Raw genomic sequence first — 19,695 nt, 5'->3', positions numbered from 1 at the left:
CCCTGTCTGTAGGGTTACACAGGCTTTTATAGGCTGCCAGTCTACACTTTGAAACATCATATGCAAATAAGATGCAACAAAGTTGTCTATTTAGGAACAAGCTTTGTAGAAATGGACCAATCAATAGTGATAGAAATGGACAAACCAGGAGTGAGCTCCATGCAAATGAGGTGCTACAAATGGACCAATCAGGAGCTAGCTCAGGGAACCAATAGAATTTTACGGCTAAGTTCCACTCTCCTAGAAGCTGTTTCAGAGGCAAAAAGCGAGATAATGCTGCTGGGCCAGGGAACCAGATGGTGCTGGCAGGAGAGTAGTGGCCCTGCCTGAGAGTCCTGCCGTCATTTTCATGGGGCTTCCCACCTCACTAATAGGTTGGTAATATTGTCTCATTGTGGTTTTAAAAAACATTTCTCTAAAGCCTAATGATTTCGATTATTTTTCATGTGCTTATTTGCCATCCATTTCTCTTTAGTGAAGTGTCTATCAAATCTTTGCCCAGTTTGGGTTTTTTGTTTGTTTGTTTGTTTAATGCTGAGACTGGAGAGTTTTTATATAGTATGTAATCAAGTCTCTTGTCAAATAAGCGATTTGCAAATATCTTATCCTAGTTATGCAGCTTTGCTTTTTATTTTTTTTAACAATGTCTGTAGCAAACCAAGTGATCCACTGTATTCATATATATATATATATATATATATGCATATACATGTATATCAGTGTACATATTAACTGTACTTACAACATAAATATTCTAAGATCCAAGAGCATTTCACTGAATTTCAAATTTAACTCAGCATCTAGCAGTTCTTCCTGGAAACCCTAATTAGAGGAGAGAAGTGGGGTGGTAATGAGGGAGGAGGAGGTGTCTGCAGAGTCCTCACCTCCTCCTTGACCTGCAGGGTGACTTAGGAGCTACTGGCTACGCCATGTTGGCTGGAGGACTGACCCCATGGGGAATGGGAGAGGATCAGGCCTCTGGGTGCCTCTTGCCCTTCTCGGGATCCTGCCCTGAGCAGCCTTGACTCACAGCTTACCAGTGTCCCCCCACACCTCCTGGCTTTGCGAGGGCAGCACATCCTTCCGTCTGCCCAAGTTCAGGGTGGCGAGGGGGAACAGACGTAGACAAGGTAACAAACACACAGGTATGATGTGCAAAAACATAGACATTTTGACTTTAATAAGTTATAAAAATCAAGAAGCCAAATTTGAGTATACAGAAAAACAAGTGTGTTGATTGCTGTTATCAGTAAGATAAAATGTCATGTGCGTTCAGCACCATGGTGTGGGGCTGCCTGGCAGACAGGAGTGCATAGTCATAATGCTTCATCTGATAAAGACTTGGCTATTGAGCACCATTTGTATACTCCAAACAAACAAACAAAAAACAAAGTACACACAAAAGGCTTATATGTGAAATTCCATGGGTTTTCCAAAAGGAGTAGATCAGAAAGCCAGGTCCCAAAACTCCAGCACAAGTCTCCTACAGACACGCAGTGACTCTCAGGCCCCTCGGCTGACTTTCAGAGCCACGGACAGAGAGGACCTCTGAGCCTCAACCTGGTGTTAGGGAACCTCCGCCCAAGACGTCCTCTGCCTCCCCCAGGCTGCAGGGGCCCCTCGGCCACCGCTGGCAGCTCAGGCCTGTTGCTAAGCCAGCTCTCCAGCTACCTCAAGCTCAGCAGAGATTTGCAGTGTCTCAGAGTGGTGAGCACTGCCTTCTTAGATAGACCTCTGAGGACCATCTGGTCCTACAGATCTCTGTGGATATATGGCCCAAGGCACTGAGTATGGCATGTGCGGCCATGGCCACACTGACCTACAGTTCCCAGAGGACACCTTTCTTCCTGCAGCACAAGAAGAGCCCTGGGAGGGCCCCACCTAGGGCCCCCCGTCAAAGGCTTCCAGCTGCCAAGACGCACAGCCTGGCTTTGTGGGAATCCGGGGAGGGAGTCTTCCCAACCTGTGGCCCCCAGGCTGGGTAAACCGAGTCACGTTGGTCTGGAGTTTCCTTGACATTCTAGGACGGACCCTAGCAAGCACGGTCCAGCCCTTCCGCCCGTAAGTAGCACCAGCTGCCGTGAGTTCAACCAATGAGGGAAAGCCGTGGACCCATTTCCCAATGGGGAGAGATGGGGCTGCAGGAATGCTTCCCACCGCATCTCGCTGAGGAAGTGATACCATGAGAGATACTCAGAAATTTCTCCAGTTTGGTTCTTGGAAGCCAGCAAAGTCCTCTGAGACACTGGGGCACATATGAGCAAGTGGGGAACACGGCGGCAGAGAGGAGGGAGGCAGGCTGAGCCGGGGAGACGGGGAGGTGAGTGATCATCCCAGCAGCGCCCCAGATGTCCCTGCACTGTTTCCTGCACCCTTACTCTGTCCCTTAGACCACGCGCAGAGGCATGCTGACACCCACGCACAGGTGCAGACAGACGCACTTAGCACCTCAAAACTCAACAAGAAGTAGCTATCAGGGTGTTATCCTGAGCTTTGGTAGTCTCCTCCACAGGACGGGGAATGAAACAAGAAAGAATTCTCTAAGATCTATGACTGGTGAGAATCCAAAAGCTCTAGAACTTTCCTGAACATGAAAAGCTTCAGAATTAGGGAGGCCCCCGCTAAGGAGCTAATGTGCCCAGGTCTTGCAATTTTGGCAAGTTTAAGCTGCTTGTTCAGGACATATCAATGCAGGCAGAGGTGAAAAATCAGCCACTGTCTTCCCATTCCCCCTCCCCCCAGTCCCTTCCTATTTCTCTCTCATTCTCATCAGGCTCATAAAGCACTATGATGCTAAAGATAGAAGTTATTAAAGTTTGGAAAGAGCAAAGGATAAAGCAGCCTCTCCCCACCTCCACCCTCGGCCCCCCATCGGAGGCCCAGTCAGGCAGTTCACAGCTGGCACTTCTAAGGGATGGAGGTGGGGACAGGACTCGAGGGGACTCCCCAGGGCTGGCAAGCCTGGGCCCTGCAAGCGAAGCAGCTGGTCTTCAGGAGCAAACCTGAGCCCCCACAGGCCCCACCCTGCTGGGAGCACTCCTGCCCCAGAGTGGGGGCTGCAGGCCTTGCCCCCTCACTGGACTCTCCAGCAGAACGCATGCCTCCCTCATCCTTCCGGTGCACCTGGGGGAGGGGAGAGCCTCTTTGGGGAGCCCTGGGCCTGAGGCCAGACCGGCCAGAGGTGATAAGCAGGACCAGGGTTAGTGAAGAGGGGACCTGGGAGAGCCTAGGCGTGGCCGGCCCCACCGCTGTCTTCTCCTCAAGTAGAAAACGTGTTTCCATCTATCCTCAAGTCCCAGTTAGGGCATTCCTGACACCTTCCCAGAAGGAAATGGGCAGCTTCACAGCTCGGGTTTGGTTGAGACACTCAAATGCAGCGCGAGAGCACCAGACGGATCGGATGGCGTTCCTGAAGTCCTTCGTGCACGAGACCGCCCCCGGCCACGCCTGGGGACCGGAGGCTGCAGCCTGGCGGCTCAGACCCCGGCAGGCGCCCAGACCCGTCACGTATTTTGAGTTGATCTTTAAGATGGAGGCTTTTCACAAGAACACTTCCAGCCTTCTACTGAGAAAGCACACTGCCTGGCAGCAAGGGCCAGCTCTCACGGTGGGGCGTGGCCCCCGCTGGCCGTCACACTCACCCCGGCCCTCCAAGGCCCTGGGTGGGGCTCACAGCCTCCACTTCACTGCGCTCATCTTAGTGGCAGGTTAACTTAGTAGATACATCACTGTTTCTCCTAAGAGTCCCCAAGGGGGCTTGTACCTCGGTCTGGAGACGGGTTGGAAATTTCCCTCGTCTCCAGCAGGGGTTGTCACCACGAAGGAAGGGAGATCCCCAACCACTGCTCAGAAACTCGGGGCAAGCGCCTTCTCTCTCTGAGCTAGCCCTCCTGCCTCCTCTCACTGACGGGCACTGTCGCACCTCTGTGTTCCCCTTCACCCCACACCCAGCCCCGGTACAGGACTCAGAACACTCCAGGGCTGGGGAGCACACGTACCAACCTAGGTGCCACCTGCTCACAACCACATATATATATGTATGTGTGTGTGTGTATATACATATATATATATATTTAACATTCTCCCTCTTTGTTTTCGCAAAGCCTTTTGGAACCGGGAATTCTGACTTCATCTCCACAGCACCGGAGTTGCCATCCCATGGAATATCTCTATAAGCAAGGAAAAAAATGCTATTGATGCTATCTTTCCACTTTATTAGAACTTTCCGAGCATCTCTCTCTTCCTCATCTCATCAATGAGCTCTTGGATTCTTTGGTTTCTGGTCTTTTCGTACGGGCTCGGTCGTCGGGGGATCAGGTTGGGTGGCTGGACTTCGTCCTCCAGGCCGTGGACTTTGTAGGGCACATCCACAGCGTTGGTTTCCGGGTGGTCCTCGGTGGCGTTGGAGCTGGAGGCGTTGAGGGGCACCTCGAGGGGTGTGCCTGGTGGAGGCTCCACCTCCACGATGAGGGTGGGCACTGGGAGGGTGGGCGCGAGCGCCTCGACGTCCACGTCGATGTCGTTGTGCTTCCCAGGCGGCGCCTCTGCCCCGTCGTCCACGTCGGTGAGGTTGTGGAGGTTGCAGGACTTGCAGCACAGCTTGTTGTAGCCTGGGATGGAGCAATAGCGAGACAAGACTTCCATCCTACAGAACATTGACTTGTCGCCTTGGCAGCGGCCCTCTGAAAGAGAAAAGTGGGACAAATAACCAAAGGACAAGACAAGGGGGACCTCGTTCCCCCACAGGGAGCAGTTTGCTGGAAGAGCCCAGAGACAGGAGAGGCAAGCGAGCTCGCGCAGGAAGTCGGTGTGGTTTAGATGGCAGAGCAGCCCTGGGGCGGGGCGGCATCTGGGGACCCCGCCACCGAGTGCTGCCGCTCAAGCTGTGAGCAATGCTCCCCTCCTCCAAGCAGGCCCCCGCTGAGTCCAGAGTTTTCAGTATCTCTCGGAGTTTGAGACAGAAATGAAGCCTGTCTGTTCTTAGGAGTGATTCCAAGTCATCCCAAACAATGGGGCTTTGTCAGATCTTCACACTGGACACCCCAGTGGTCACCCTGATGACACTCTGTGGCACAGCTGGACCCTACAATCATCTGTAACAGTAACTATAACAAAACAAAACCTAAGAGAACCAATTCCTAACACCCGATAGGGCGAATCCCGGAGCCTCGGCTGTGGCCTCACCGCACCCCACATTTTGCTCCCATCCTCACCCAAACTCCCCAGATGATCTTTGTTTTGGAAAAGTGCCTAAAGAGAAATTGAAAATTATCCAAATGTGTCTGGGATTTCTTCCACTTGCCTCAACTTACCGGACAGCCTCACGTCCTGCCACTTGTCCATCTACCACACGGCCCTGCCACATGCAGCTTCTGGTCACTTCCTGAACAAAGTGCTCCAGAACTTGCTGCCTTCACAGAGGCTAATCCATCTGCCCAGCACATCCTCCCCACCTCGCTCCTGGTCACCCACGGTCTAGCTGGCACAGGAAGCCTGGGCTCCCTGCAGAGCCCACTGCTGGCCGTCTCTTTCCCCACGGCCGGCTTCCCCGGGTCTGGCTCCAGCTCTGTCTGCAGCTGTGTTAATCCCACTCACCAACACCTCTTGTTCTCACTCTCTTCTTCCCAAATTTCCACCCCCTTCCCTTTCTGCTACCCCCTCATCTCACACCCAACACAAACATTGGGATGATTTACAAAAATTCGTTCAACATAAAATAAGCCATATCGCAATATGACAGGGGATGCTGGATCCATGACAGCTTCCTGATCACTGACCTCAGGGGGCTCCACCCTCCAGCCATGTCTCTCTGCTCAGCCACTCTCCGTTCTTGATAATGGACATTTCAAACTTCTCCCATGTAACCCTCTTCTGTGCCCTCCTTCCCCTCAGTCTCCCTGGTTGACCTCATCTCCTACTGGAAGGAAGGGAAGAGGGAAGGTGGGAAGGAAGGAGGGAAGGGCAGGGCAGCCACTGACGGGAACCACATCTGACACAGTTACTCTGCACCGACACATGGCACTTCCCACCTCTACATGTGATGTGATGCAGGCTCATTGAAACTTCCTACAAGAGCTGACAAGCAGACCCCCTCCCATTCTGGGCCAATGGTTCTGATGTCTGCCCTCGGCATTGCTCCAGCTTGTTATTTCCCCTTACAGGCTGGAGACTCACTGAATTGGACCAGCCTCAAACTCCTGGAACATCAGACTCTTGGATACAACTGCCTCCTGAACATCCTTCAACCCCCGTGGTCCCCAAAGTGGACTCCACATGTCCAGCCCAAGCCCATGGCCTCTGCTGGGAATACCCATCTCAGAGAATGGCCTTTCACATGCACAAGCTGGACCCCAGGCATCCCCTGACCAGTCACCTCCAAGTCCATTAGTATTTCCCCCTCAGTGCTCTCAGATGTGTCCACGTTCCCCTCTCTGCTGCCTCCATGAGGCCAAGCTGCCTTGCTTCTCTGCTGCATGTGGTAAGAACCTCCTTTCTGCCCACCCATCTCCATTCCTCCTCCTCCTCGCCTGCTCCAGTCAGAATGATGTTCTTCGGCTGGTGATGTGACCACATCACTGTCCAGATTGAAGCCCTTGCATTGCCCCTGGTTGTTTTCAGGGTGAGGACCTGTCCCCTTGACCTCTCCAGCCTCACTCAGGCCTCGATCACCCTGCTCTGCAGTGTGCTCCCTCTGGCCACAGGGCCTTTGCACATACTCCACCTCCCCTCTTCCTCCAGCTGTCCTCTCTTCTCTCATCCCCTAGGCTTGGCTGAAACACATCTTCCTCAGGCAAGCATCGCCAGACCTCCCTTGGAGGTTAAATCCCACTAGTATGTGGTCTCATGGTACCATGGGTCTCCCCTTCCCAGCACTCCATCCCAGTTGGCAAGTGCACATTTAACTGTCAGATAAGGTGACTAATGCTTGACTTTTTCATTATCCTGAAAGACACCAAGGGCAGAGCCCTGAGCTGTCTTTGGACACCCCTCTATCTCAGAGCCTAGAACAGTGAATCAAGAGAATGCATAAATGTATCAATGTAAAAAAGACAAATGTGAATGACCGAGCAAGTCCAAAACAAGGAAATTATGGATTTTAGAATAGCAACGCTCCCGGCCAGAAGAATACGCGGAGGCACGGACCATCAGAGGGCGACCGGACCTTGGCTCGGAGCTTCTAAGTGGCCAGAGTACGGAGGAAACATGCCCAGAGGCAGGATCTGCGCCATGAAGAGGTAAGCACAGATCGGCTGTTCAGGAAAAGCCCCGGTCTTCCTAACTTTGAGACAGAGAAACAGGCCCACGTGTTGGGGGCTAAAGCAGAGGGACGTGTGTTGAGAGCTGATTCCAGAAATCATACTGGAAGATCTTGAGATGTGGCTTTCAGGGTTTTAAAGCCACGGATAAAAGTTTACACAGACGTCCGATATCCGAGGCAGATGACATCAGAGCAGTCCCGTTAGAAGCTGGTGCCCCTCCCCCAGCAGTCACTGAGTGTGCGCAGACCACTCCTGACGGCCCTCAGGCAGACCCCAGGGGGCTTAGACAACGCCAGGTGCAGCGTTTCCCCGCAGGCTTTGGCCATCAGCTGGGGCGGGAAGGCCAGAGGCACAGCCCTCGACAAGGAGCCAGGCCCGGCCAGGCTGCTGGACCCGGGCCGCCCCTGCCCCACAGACACCTTCTCCCGTCACCTGTGCCTCTTCCTCCACATGGATGACAAGACTGGCATTAAGCACCCCCTCACAGGTCTCCCGCCAGGCTGGGGTCCTGAGAAGCAGGCATCACATCTAGGGTAGGGGCCTGCCCGCTACGTCCATGGGACACGTCGGTCCCTCCACCTGGTTCTGTAAATAAGGTTCTGTTGGAGCAGCCAGGCCATTCATTCATTACCTACGGCTGCCCTCCTGCGACAAGGGCAGAACAGAGACCATATATATGACCTTCAACACCTGAAACATTTAGCCCTTTAGAGGAAAAGTTTGCCCACCTCTGGTCGGGTGCGCAGGCGTGTCCCCAGGTCCTGGATCAGAGCTTGAGATCGCGAGTGCCCAGCAACTGTGGCCGAGCACGTGGATGAATGGGACCGGAGGCAGGCAGAGCACAGCCCCGGGGCCGCGCCCCTGCTCCAGGGACCCCTTCCACCCGGCTCACAGAGTGAACTTCGTGTCTGATTTCCTGTGAACAGTGGGCTGCACTGCTTTATGTTTTAAAAAAGTAAAATAAGTCAATGAATTGTGAATGAAAAAATACTGCCTGCCAGATCAGTAAGCAAAGGACACTGCAGCCACCCGCAATGGTGCACCCTGGGGAGGCTCAGGGTGGGAACGAGCAGGGTGCGGGCCCTGGAGAGCTAAGTGCATCAAAGGAAAGACTCCAATGAGCCCAGACTCCTGCCTCTTCCCATGCACAGAAAAGCCACTGAATTCCTTAACTTGCAATATCAGGTTTTGTTTTTTTTAACTAACAGCAATCTTTTGATGTTCCGACTGCCTGGTCTTTGTTGTGAAAACTCCTGTTTCCCAGCTCCTCCTTTACGTCTGTGGAGCGGTCTCCTAGAGCGACCTGAGGGCTGCCTCTCGGGCTTGAAGTCCTGAGAATGTCCGCCGAATAAAACATAATTCTCAGCTTTTAGGTTGTGCGTTTTTTTTTTTTTCCTTCCCCTCAGTCGCCAGGATGAATAGATAATTGAGAAAGCCACTGGCCAAGAGCTTGGCTATGCTAGTATCAGCCTCAAAAAATTTCAAAATAATTGCTACCAATCACTCTTAAAAGGCTGTGTATCTTTCAGTAGTATGAATTAGCAGAGAGAGATGCAAATTATACCAGAAGGCTGAGCAACACACCTGCTCTGAGGCACTGCCTGACCAAGGATCTCTCGCAAAATGATCACCTCGGTTTTCTAATAATTGGTCTTCAGTCATTTCCAGCAGCCGCGAACCAGCAGGACCTACCGCCTTCAAGTGAACAGCAAACTGGGGAGACGAAACCCATTGTTTGTAAGTTGAAGTCACTTGGGTGCCACTCCCACAATCTTGGCCAAATCCGAATCCTGCTGGTGCTATTAGTTGCTGAGTGGTTTCCTCCTTTAAATGAACTCCTTCTTAACTTAAAATTTATTTTAGAAGGAAACTTCATACTACTGCTATTCATGGAAAACTTGTGAGATAAATAAAGGGGACCCTAATCATGAATACACAGAAAAGTTTGCAGTCCCCTTAATTTGAGAGTCAAGTTTAATTTCTCAGATCCTAGGGAAAGCCTCCTGTCTGCGAAGCTCTGAGCTGGAGGGAAAGGAGCCAGTGGGAGGCAGACGTCAAAGCTGATGCCCAATGAGACTTTGTCCCAAGCTTGCATAAAGGAAGGGGCTGCTCAGTGGAACTCAGATCACTTTTATGTACCACCTAAACGAAATCACCTCCATCCCGGAAACTTTGGGAAAGGATGGGATGGAGAAAACTTCAAGCCTCATCACCATTTCAGTGTTCAAAAGGTCATGCGGCAAGTTAAAGAAAATGGGTGGCACCCCCGCCCGCGGCGCCCTCCACGCACCGGGCTGTCCCCCGGCAGTTGGTGGCCCGCCCACGGCGCCCTCCACGCACCGGGCTGTCCCCCGGCAGTTGGTGGCCCTCCCGCGGCTCTAGGTGGGCAGCCTTCTGCGGGGATTCCTTCTGATCTGTCTGGGCAGAGAGACTGAGTGGACGCAGTTGTCTGGGTCTCCTGTCTCTTGAGCTGGGAATCTCTCAATGCCCAGAGCTTGGGGCAGGCTGAACCCAGCCATGGCGCCTGGGACTCCCACCTGCAGGCTGCCACTGGGGGCCTGGCCCTGTCTCCCGACGCCTGTCTCCATGGCGCTGGGGATCGTCCTGTCTCACGATCTCCCTCCTCCCAGCACTGGACTCCTTCACAGGAAAGGGAGGGAGAGGGGTTCCCTGGCAGGACATGGCCCAGGCCCCAGATCTGGATGTCCCTGTTGGATGCTGACCTGTGTGTGGTCCACGTCCATAAAGGGAGCGGACACACAGGCCCCGTGGCTTCTGAAGGCAGGCCTCGGGAGACATGGAGGTTGCAGGTTGGCTGCCCAGAGCCACCGCCAGCTTGCTCTTCCCCGACCCAGACTCCCCTAGGGCTGGCCAGCCCCTACCTGGGCCAGACAGGCACCGCTCCCTCCCTGAACAGGTAACCCAGGGCTGAGAGCTGTGGCCTGAGGGTGGCTCGGGGCACAGTGACCTGGACCCCGTCTCGGGTACCAACCCCATATTCCCACTCCACAGGCACGGACCCCAAAGTCGGAGAGAAGCTCCCCAGGGGCCCTTTGCCCAACAGTGAGACCTTAGTCCAAGGAGGGGGCCCAGGCGTCCCCGCGAGGGGCTTGCCTAGCACTAGCCGTCACACCACAAAATCGCAGCGCGGTGTCCGGGGCGGCGCGCGGGCCTCCGTGCGGGTGGGCCCTAGGTACCCGTGTCGGGCAGGAGGAGGGCCGGCAGGACGGTCACTGACGCGGAAAGCGAGGAGCGAAGTGTAACAGAACGGCCCCGACAGCCTCTGTCTCCGGCACCGTCGGCCGCGGAGGTGACGACGAGGAGGCCGCAGCCTGCCACACCCAGGCACCCAGTTTCACGGAACGTTTATTTTTATTTGTCGGATGCATGACAAGGAGTCTCCCACCGTTAGTAGGAGTAAAAGGTCGTTTTCACAGTCACTTTGGCACACACTAACGTTGTCTCATAAAAAAACCGGAGAAGCGACGACGGTGGGACCTTATAGGCTGCGTCATTAAATACAAACAAAACACTAACAAGACGTCCCTGATGAACCAAAGTGCATACAGACAGAGCACAAGGCCAGGGCCGTGCCGCACCTTCCCGGAGCCACCGTGCCCCTCGCATCGCCTCGGCCAAAGTTGGGAGTTAACAGTCGTGAGAGTTGGTGTGGGCACCGAGTATGTACATAACAGTAACGAGTGCCGGGAGGGCTGGCGCGGTCCAGGGGGTGCCGCGAGCAGGGCGCGGGGGTGACCGGCGGAGTGCTACACCGGTCACGCCGAGGGCCGGGCCAGTCGCCCTTTGGTGTAAGGCAGCCCCCGAGAGGCTCCAGCAACAGTCAGCGCCGGCGGGCCAGGCCCCGAGGACCACGGACCCGGGCCGCCTGGGCCGGGAAACCGGACCCTGGGCCAAAAGGTGGGTGAGCCGGCCACCTCCCCCTCGACCCGCACTGCCTGCCCGCTGCCTGGCTCACGTCCCCCCTCGGAAGCTGGAGCTAGCCGCCAACTGTTACCTTTCAACTTTAAGGCATCTTCTACATAGTTTTATCTAAGCAAAAAAGCAATAAAAATTGAGGTAATTCTGTAGTTGTTCACACGGGTGGGGGGTCGCATCCACATCAGACAGCCTCTCACTCTCACTCTCTCACCCCGTGGATGGGGTCGTGTGCACACGATGACAAAGGCCATTAGAGCGAACCGACAGAGAAGGAAGTGGCGGTGCGTCCCAAGGTCCCCTGCAGGGACACCTTCCCCGCCTCCTCCGCTTGACCCAAACCCCCAAGGGGACAGGGCGCGGGGGGTCAAGGGCTGTGTGAGTTGGACACAAAGGCCACAGGAAGCAGGCCGCAGGCGCACGAGTCAGGAGGACACACTGAGCACAGGGGCAGCTGCAGCAGCAGCAGCAGAGGCGGCCGGGGAGCCCCCGACGCACTGCCGGCACCGGGCCGGGCGCCCGGACGGCGGCGCAGCGCGCATGCCCGAGGCCCCTCCGGGCTCGCCTCGCTGGCAGGCTGCGTGTGAGAGGGGCCGGCGGGCTCCCCCTCGACTTCCGACCCGCAGTTCCAGCCTGGAAGGATGCGGCCCCGCGAGGCGGTCACCAAGCGGTCACATGTGCACTTTGGCCTCGGGCCCCTCCAGCACCACGACAGATCTTTGCCCCTTTACAAGCCATCACCGGGTCCTGGCGCCCCCGCAAGAGGCCGGCGCCCCGGGCGTGCCTCTGTGAGGCTGGCCCTCGCGGCCAGGCGGCCAGGCGGCTCCGAAGGAGACAGCCGAGCACAGAGGCCCGGAGAAAACAGATTCAACCAAGAGAGCGCTCAGGAAGAGTCAGGGGAGTTTTCCATAGAAAGAGAGGAGGGGCGCCCACGGCAAGCTCCACAAGGCGCAGGGCATGCACTGGAGGGCAAAGGCAGAGTTATAAACGGGCCGGTTACTTGACGACGTCTTCTGGGCTGGAGAGTCGGGGTCCGGTCGCGACAGCCACTGAACCACGTAGCTCTTCTTGGAGGGATCGGAGGTGTTTCCTGGGCGGGAAGAAAGGAGGCTGTGGCTCCTGGGCCCGCAGGCTGAGGACCCCGACCCCCCACCCCAGGCAGGAGGGCTCCGCAGCTCCTGGCGTCCCGGGGTGCAGGTGCCAGGAGGACCCCACCTCCCCGGAGTGGCAATCGCTGTCTCCCTTGGGACAGACGGGCCCCAAACACCCTGTCCGGGCACAACCTGCCTGCCTCAGCCCAAGCACCCCAGGTCTCAGCTCCACGGAGCAGCTACAGCAACGACCCCCACCCTCAGGACCCGCCAGCGCCTACTTGTCTCTGTACTGTCCCCTGGGTCCCTGCTGCGCCCTGCTCCTGGGCTGAGCAGCATCCTGACAGCTGGCTCGGGAAGTACCAGGAACAGGTGAGTCCTGGGTCGACCCCTTCCCCCCGCCCCAGGCTAGGGCAGGCACACCTGACCCCCCGACCCACTCCTCTGCAGAAGGGACTCGGGGCCAGGGCTACGTCTTGAGCTGCTGTGGGCACCAAAAGGGACGATGTGCGTCCAGCGCTTGGCAGGGCACCTGCACGGAGCCGGCCGTCTGGTTTTTCTCTGCGTTGGGTACCCCTACTCCCACAGACACCTGCTACTCCCACAGACACCCCACTCCCACAGACACCCCCTACTTGCACAGGCATGGCCTGAGCCCTGATGTATAGTCATTGTGAATCTGGTTTCTGTCCCCCAGACCAAAGGGAGTGCCGGGAAGGCAGGGGTGGGCTGGGTCCGCGCCATCCTTCACTAGGACTGGCCCACAGGTGAGCCTGGCCGCTGCCAGTTCCTTCTGTTCCCTGCCAGGGAAGGTCCCGGCCCAGGCCTGGGAGGGCTCAGCAACTCCTTTAAGTTCACAGTTGCTGAGTTCAGCCAGTTGTGGGGAGCGCTGCATTTGCCTGGACCAACACCCCCCACCTGCCCCGGGCTCCCCAGGCCCGCGGCATGCAGGGGGCTTACGGGGACAGGGGCTGAGCCTGCAGATCCGCGCCGTCTCAGGCCGCTCCTCCCGGCAGACGCCGAAGCTGTCGTCCGTGGTCCTGCAGAGCACGGGCCGCTCCTGGGTGCCGTTGCCACAGGTTACCGAGCACTGCAGGCAGAGAGTGACCAGTCAGGCTGGTTCTGGAAGGGCCCCCCACGCATGTGGGAGGTGGCGAAGGACAGAGGGGAGATTGCGAGCGAGAGGCCGGCCCGGCCTTGCCCTGGCCCCGGGCAGCTGCCTCAATCTCCTGGGCTCTGAAGTGGGTTAGAGAGAGCGAATACCCAGGGCTGGACAGGCCTTGGCACTTCTGGGTCCTCAGCTCAGCCCAGCCCTGCCTAAGGATGATTCTCAAGTCCCCGCCGCGTGTGGGGCGGGGCTGACTCAGCCGACCTGGGCTGCTCACACTTGCCCAGCCCCAGGCAAGGCCTGGTTCTGGGACTGGGCCTTGGGTGGCTCCTGGGAGCCAAGTTCATGGACGGATCTGTCGGGTGAGCATGCTTCGGATGCCCGAGGCCTGGGATCAGGCTGCACTAGCTTGTCTGGTTGGTTCACACCACGAGTGTGATTTCTGGCAAGCAGCCGCGTTCCCTCTGGGGTCCGGGGCTGCAGTACCGGATGTCCAGCGCGCAGGCACCCTGTGCTTGTGTGACTGATCACCAGTGCAGACCCTGGATGCCTGGACACTTGCGCCTGGCTTCCTCCAGACTTCACCCAAGCGCTTTTCCCCTTTGCTGATTCTGCTCTGTGTTTTTGTTAGAATAAAGCGTAATCAGGAGTGCAGCACCTTCTGAGTGAATCTGGTCGTGGGGACCCCGACCCACCAGGCCTGTGGGCTGGATGTCAGTGCTCACATCAGCTCAGTTCGGCCCCCAGAACTGCTCCTCCGGCCCAAGTGTAAGCTGTCCCCTGCTCGTGTCCCCTCCTGCAAGTTTAACCTCCACCCCCAGAAACGAAAGCTCAGGCCTCTCCTTGTGTCCCGGAGCCCAGGCTGCCCTGTTTACTGGGGGTCCAGGCCCCCATAGCACCTGGGAGCCTCTGCCCTGCAGAGTAAAGACACGCACTCCTCTGGGTCTCTCAGCAGAGCACTCGCTGCGTGGAGCTACCAGTGCCCTGGGACCTACAGGACATGGCCCAAGGCAAGACCTCGGCACCCGGGCCAAGGTGGACCACCCTGGCCACCTCAGTCCCACCCAAGCTTGGTGTGGGGGCTGAGGACACAGGGCGGGGGGCTGCTTACCTGGGACCAGGGTCCTGCCCGCCACCGACCAGGGCAGAGCTCACGGTTGCAGGCGCGGCGGCCCTCGGGTCGGGCGTCATTGCAGTGCTTGGTGTGCACGGAGCGCGTGGTGTTGTTGTGAAGCGGCTGAACGCAGCGCACGGAGCGCACCTGCGTGCCCGTCCGCCCGCAGCTCTGACTGCATGGCTCCCACTCGCCCGTGACCCACCTGCCAGGGCAGAGCAGCCCACGGTCAGCCCCGGACAACCAGGTGGACAGAGGGAGGGCAGCTGGCTCCCCCAGGCCCATCTTCCCTGCTGTCATGAAGGCGCCCTGGAGGCCAGCTGTGCCTCTGTCTGAGGTCCTGCAGATGAGGGACCCCGTGCATGTCCACTGCTGGGAGGCCCTGGTTGGGGGTGGGGGGCCATGGAGAACCCAGGACTGAGGGGCCCTGCCAACCTGTTTCTCCTTAGGCTCCCGGCTCTGCCCTCTGACCCTAGCCTCCGCTGACATCATAAACCCTTCCGGCAGCATGGATGACCTTAGCATCTGTCCCTGTATGGCTGCCACCTGCCTATTTACCCACCATCTTCCCCACTCCAGACCCTACAAAAGGAACCTGGGCCTGAAAATGCAGCCCTGCCAGACCCCAGGGCCAGAGGGTCAGCTCCGCAGCCCCTGCAATGAGCTGCTGGGGAGACATCTTCCACAGAAGTGAGCCCTGCATCCGCGGGGCCTCAGTTTCCCCATCTGAGCATTAACACCTGTCGTCACTACTAAGAGGCACATTACTGTTTCCGTTCAGAAGTCTGAAGCAGGGGGGCGCCTCGCAGCATCTTAAGACACCGTGAAACACGGTGAGTGAGAAAGAATCCATCAAACGTCTCAGGGGATGTGAGGCCCAGAGTGACCCTGAGGGCCCAGATCCCGCACCTCCCTCCACAGGAGTCCGGGGCTCTGCCCTCCCCTCCTCCAGGGGGGCCCCAGGCTCGGGGCCGGGGGAGCCAGGGAGCCCGGGGCACTCACACAGGCTGGGAGCACTCCTGCGAGTTGCAAGCCCGGCGGATGGCTTTGGGCTTCGAGAGGGCGTCGCAGAAGCCTCGGTGCACCATCTTGTGGTCCATCCTCCGGCGGCAGCCATACTTGGTGAACTGCGACCCTGAAGACGAGAGCTCGAGGGGGCTCCATGGGGCGCTGGGGCCCCCCCAGCCTCGTCCTCCCCACCCAGCCAATGGAGACGTCCTCCCCAAGCCAGGCCTAGAGACGTCCAGGGTGGTGTCCACCCGGTACCCCAGGCCAAATGAGGGTGAGAGGCCAGGGAGCTTGGCCAGCTTCTCCCCTGGCCTGTTGGCTGGTTTCCTGGGGCAGGAGGGAGGCCCTACTTCCTCCCCCATCGCTGAGTCATCTTCTCCACCTTGAGATACTATGCACTGAGGACCTGGCTAAACACAGAACACGGCCTGCAAGGCTCCCTCCGCCACCATCTAGTGAAGCAGTTCTCAACAGGGGGCGATTTTGTCCCCTGGGGACATCTAGCAAAGTCTGGGACACTTTGTTGTCACTGGGGGAGATGCCACTGACATCTAACAGGTAGAGGCAGGGGATGCTGCTCCACATCCTACAAGGCGTGAGAAAGTGCCCACAGCAGACAATAACACAGCCCAAGATGTCGACAGCGCCGAGGTCTCAAAACCTCGGCCTTGTGGGCAAGGCATGAGAGAACATGGCTGGGCCGTCTGACTTAGCCTGGGTGTCTGGAGACGTGTCCCAGGAAACAGAGGATGGAGGGGTGCTGGTTTAGTGAGAAGGTGGTGGAAGGGGCTCTCGGGGGGAGGAGATGGCCTGTGCAAAGGCCCTGAGGCAGGAGCACAGCATGTCCAGGAAAAGCATCTGAGGCCAGTGTGGACAGGGCCTGGTGAGCCAGGGCTGGGGGCACCAATACAGTGGAAGCAGTCAGCTTAGACCTTGGAGGCCAGGAGAATTTTGCTTTTGAGCCCAAGAGTAGAGGCAGCTGTTGAAACCTATGACACCAGGGAGGTGCACAGTCTGATCTGTCCTACAGGGGTCACTCTGGAGCAAGAGTGGACACACAAAGGCCAGCGGGGCAGTGAGGGTGGTGCCAGGACCAGGAAGGCAGTAACAGCAGATGGGTCTGAGGGAGACGCAGGAGGGAGGATCAGCAGGATGTGCCCGTGAAATCCGGGGGGCCGGGAGGCTCAGTGGAAGGAGGGGGTGCCATCCGCCCAGGCAGGGGCCCTGGGGGAGCACCTTCCACCTGCCCAGGCTTGGGAGTGGGTGCCCCTCAGCGAAGTCCCCTGTGTCCTCAAGGCGTGGGGCCCCTCATGGCATCTGAGGGAGCTCCGTCCTGCAGGCTGAGCCGCCTTCTCCTGCCTCTATGTCCTCCAGCTTCCCTTACTGCAAGGAGCAGTGACCACACCAAGCAGATCAGAACTTCCTGTCCGTCTGTATGTCCCACCCGACTGTGGACTCTCTGAGGTCTGGAGTAGGTGAAACCCCTCTGCACCCAGCTCTGCCCCGGGAAGGAAAGGCCTTTTAGGAGGATCCTCTGCAGAGCGGCCCTGGTCTCCAGCATGGCCTGTGTCTTTCCTTTGCCCGTGCGTGTGATGTCACAGGAATCCACCCAAGCCACCGTCACAGCCACCTCCAGCCAGGCCAGCCCTGCCGCCCACACGGACGCAGGTGCGTGCTGGTGCCGTCCAGGCCCCACACGTGCCCCCTGGCTGCCTCTGGCCGGCCGCCCTGAGCACCCACCCTTCCTGCCCGCCCTCTGCCCCTTTCCCAGGTGAGGCTAGGCCCTGGTCACCCGGGCAGAGGTCACTGGCTCAGCCTCCCTGGTCCTGGGGCCAGTCTCCTCATACATGGTTCGTCCCTCAGGCCAGACAGCCAGCAGGGACTGTGGGCCCGGCCCGGGCCCCCTCGGGGCCCCAACTCTGAGAAGGCCCTCACCTCCGCCACAGGGCTTGGAGCAGGGGGACCACTTCTTCAGGGCCCACTCATAGCCCACGGAGTCGTCCTCCAGGACATTGTTGTCGTCCACGTTGAGCGAGTCCTCATGGATCATGTACTTGTAGGTCAGCGAGACCCGGGCGTCTCCCTGCGGGATGACCTGCGCCAGAGAGGGCCGTGAATGCGTCTGCCCGCTGCCACCCTACCTCCACGGCCGGGCCAGGAGGGCCAGCCCCAGGGACACACGTGGCCCGTGCTCGTCACTCATGGTAGTCAGGTTCTAGAAAGCCCCGGCAGACGCCGAATTCAGGACCGAACCACTTCTCATCAGGGTCCTGCAAAACTCCGGTCATGACATATTCAACTGTCAATGCACAACGTTATGTGAGGTGTATTTCTGTTTGAAGACACCTTCCTTGATGCATACTGTTGATCCACAAACACTGAACCCACGGCCAGTGCCTGAACAAAGCTCATCGATCCCGTGCGCGCTCTCTGCAGGGCAAGCCCGCGGCATCTCGGGTATTACGTTTTTTACCAATTAAAGGCCAGCCCAGCACGCTGCAAGTCTGTCGGGGCCATTTGTCAAGGGCACTTATTTCCTCACTCCGTGTCTCTGTGTCACATTTTGGTCCTTCCCACGATATTTCCAACTTTTTCATTGCTGTTCTATTTGTGAGGGTGACCTGTGCTCAGTCAACTTTGGCGTTATTAATGTAACTGGTTTTTTGTTTTGCATTTTTTAATTAAGGTCTGCACATTGTTTTTACAGACATAAGGCTATCACACACCTGATGGACCGCAGAAGAGTGTAACATAGCTTTTACACACATTGGGAAACCAAAACATCCACGTGACTTGCATTTTGCGATATTTGTGTGTGGCAGTGGTCTGGAACCCACTCTGCACCACCTCCTGAGCTGTGCCTGTGCTGATTTTGGGATTCAAAATACATTTCAGTAGACAGATTTACCAATACAGGAATGGCAGACACCGAGGCCCGGCTGTATACGCACTGACAAAGGCAGGGCACCAAAGATGTTTGATAAAAGAAATTTTCACATTTTGAGATGTGGGGAAGCCATTCTGGCTTATCCGTGAGTTAACCTGAATTTTTGGCTAGCTAAAATTAAGGCTGTTTGTGGCCTATCAAACATACATTGTACACCTGCTTTAATTGTTAAGGAAGAGGGCACACTGACCAGAAATAAAGACTATTTATGTTAAAGATAAAGATTCAACGCCTCCCTTCCTGAGATGCCAACGCGGGTCCTCTTTCAGTGATAAGACCAGTTAGGTGGCAGAGGGAACACAACATGGAATGCGGACCATCAGGGGTTAACCTCACTGTATTACAAATGAGCAGCATGATGGCCGTGAAGGGGTAGAGAAGAAACCTAATTTCCCAGGGGAAGCTGTATTTTGATCAGATCCTATGAGGCTGAAAACAAAAGGACCGCACACAAATCTGGTAGTTAATAAACCTGTTTCTCTTTAAAAAAAAAAAAAAGGTCATACGGACTCGCTGTGTCTGTGCTGGTCTTTTTTTTAAACCTTGAAGAAATGCACCCCTGACTTGTTCGTGTTTGTTTGTTCTCACAAGACACAAAACTGTGCTGGAAACCCTGCTTCTTCAGAGTAATCTGGGAAGTTGGTTTCCAGGCCCTCAGTTTGGCTCAAATAAAATTCTTTTCTATTCTTATTCCCGATTGTGGATTGGTTTTTTGGGGGGATGAACAGTGCACGCAGGCGAGGGGAGCAGAGCGGCACGGCGCGCACGAAGCACGCGCTCGGCAGCTGCACGCCCGGTGTGGGCGCCGGGTCCAGGGGCCCGGGCCTAGCCACGCTGCGCTCACCTCATGGGGGCAAAGGCACCTGAGCCTTATCTGTGGCGGTTTTTTAAAAATCTTGGGGGGGTAGGGGGTAAGTAATTAGATTAATTAATTAATCAATCTATTTATTTATTTATTTATTAAGTGGAGGTACTGGGGATTGAACCCAGGACCTCGTGCATGCTAAGCACGCACCGTGCCACTGAGCTATTCCCTTCCCACTATCTGAGGTATTTTAAACTTTTTTACTGGTAAAATGTATTACTTGAGCAATTAAAATTAATCTTTAAAAAGTGATTAGCAAAATCAAGCCCCTCTGTACTCCCGTCGCCAGGAGCAGCCTGTGGTCCTGGGCTCAGGAGACCTGGGGTCCGGTCCTGCTCAGGGACAAAGTCTGGGTGACCTGGGTCTA

General features: G+C 56.7%; 1 protein-coding gene across 2 annotated transcripts in view; it reads right to left on the bottom strand.

The window, feature by feature from the left end:
• Nucleotides 1-1,148: 1,148 nt before the first annotated feature.
• ADAMTS2 (ADAM metallopeptidase with thrombospondin type 1 motif 2) overlaps nt 1,149-19,695 on the bottom strand; it is a 204,629-nt gene continuing 186,082 nt past the window's right edge. For both annotated transcript variants that reach the window (XM_072947118.1, XM_072947119.1), the window contains 6 exons: nt 17,452-17,611; nt 15,511-15,643; nt 14,506-14,713; nt 13,247-13,376; nt 12,196-12,285; nt 1,149-4,682 (listed from right to left, as the gene is read on the bottom strand). In XM_072947118.1, coding sequence (XP_072803219.1) covers nt 4,216-4,682; nt 12,196-12,285; nt 13,247-13,376; nt 14,506-14,713; nt 15,511-15,643; nt 17,452-17,611 — 1,188 coding nt within the window. In that variant the 3' untranslated portion in view covers nt 1,149-4,215. The remainder of the gene's footprint in view (nt 4,683-12,195; nt 12,286-13,246; nt 13,377-14,505; nt 14,714-15,510; nt 15,644-17,451; nt 17,612-19,695) is intronic.

The sequence above is a fragment of the Vicugna pacos genome, chromosome 22 (genome assembly GCF_048564905.1).
Source record: "Vicugna pacos chromosome 22, VicPac4, whole genome shotgun sequence".
Taxonomy (NCBI): domain Eukaryota; kingdom Metazoa; phylum Chordata; class Mammalia; order Artiodactyla; family Camelidae; genus Vicugna; species Vicugna pacos.
Note: the sequence above shows the minus strand (reverse complement) of the source record. Positions and strands in the feature narration are given on the sequence as shown.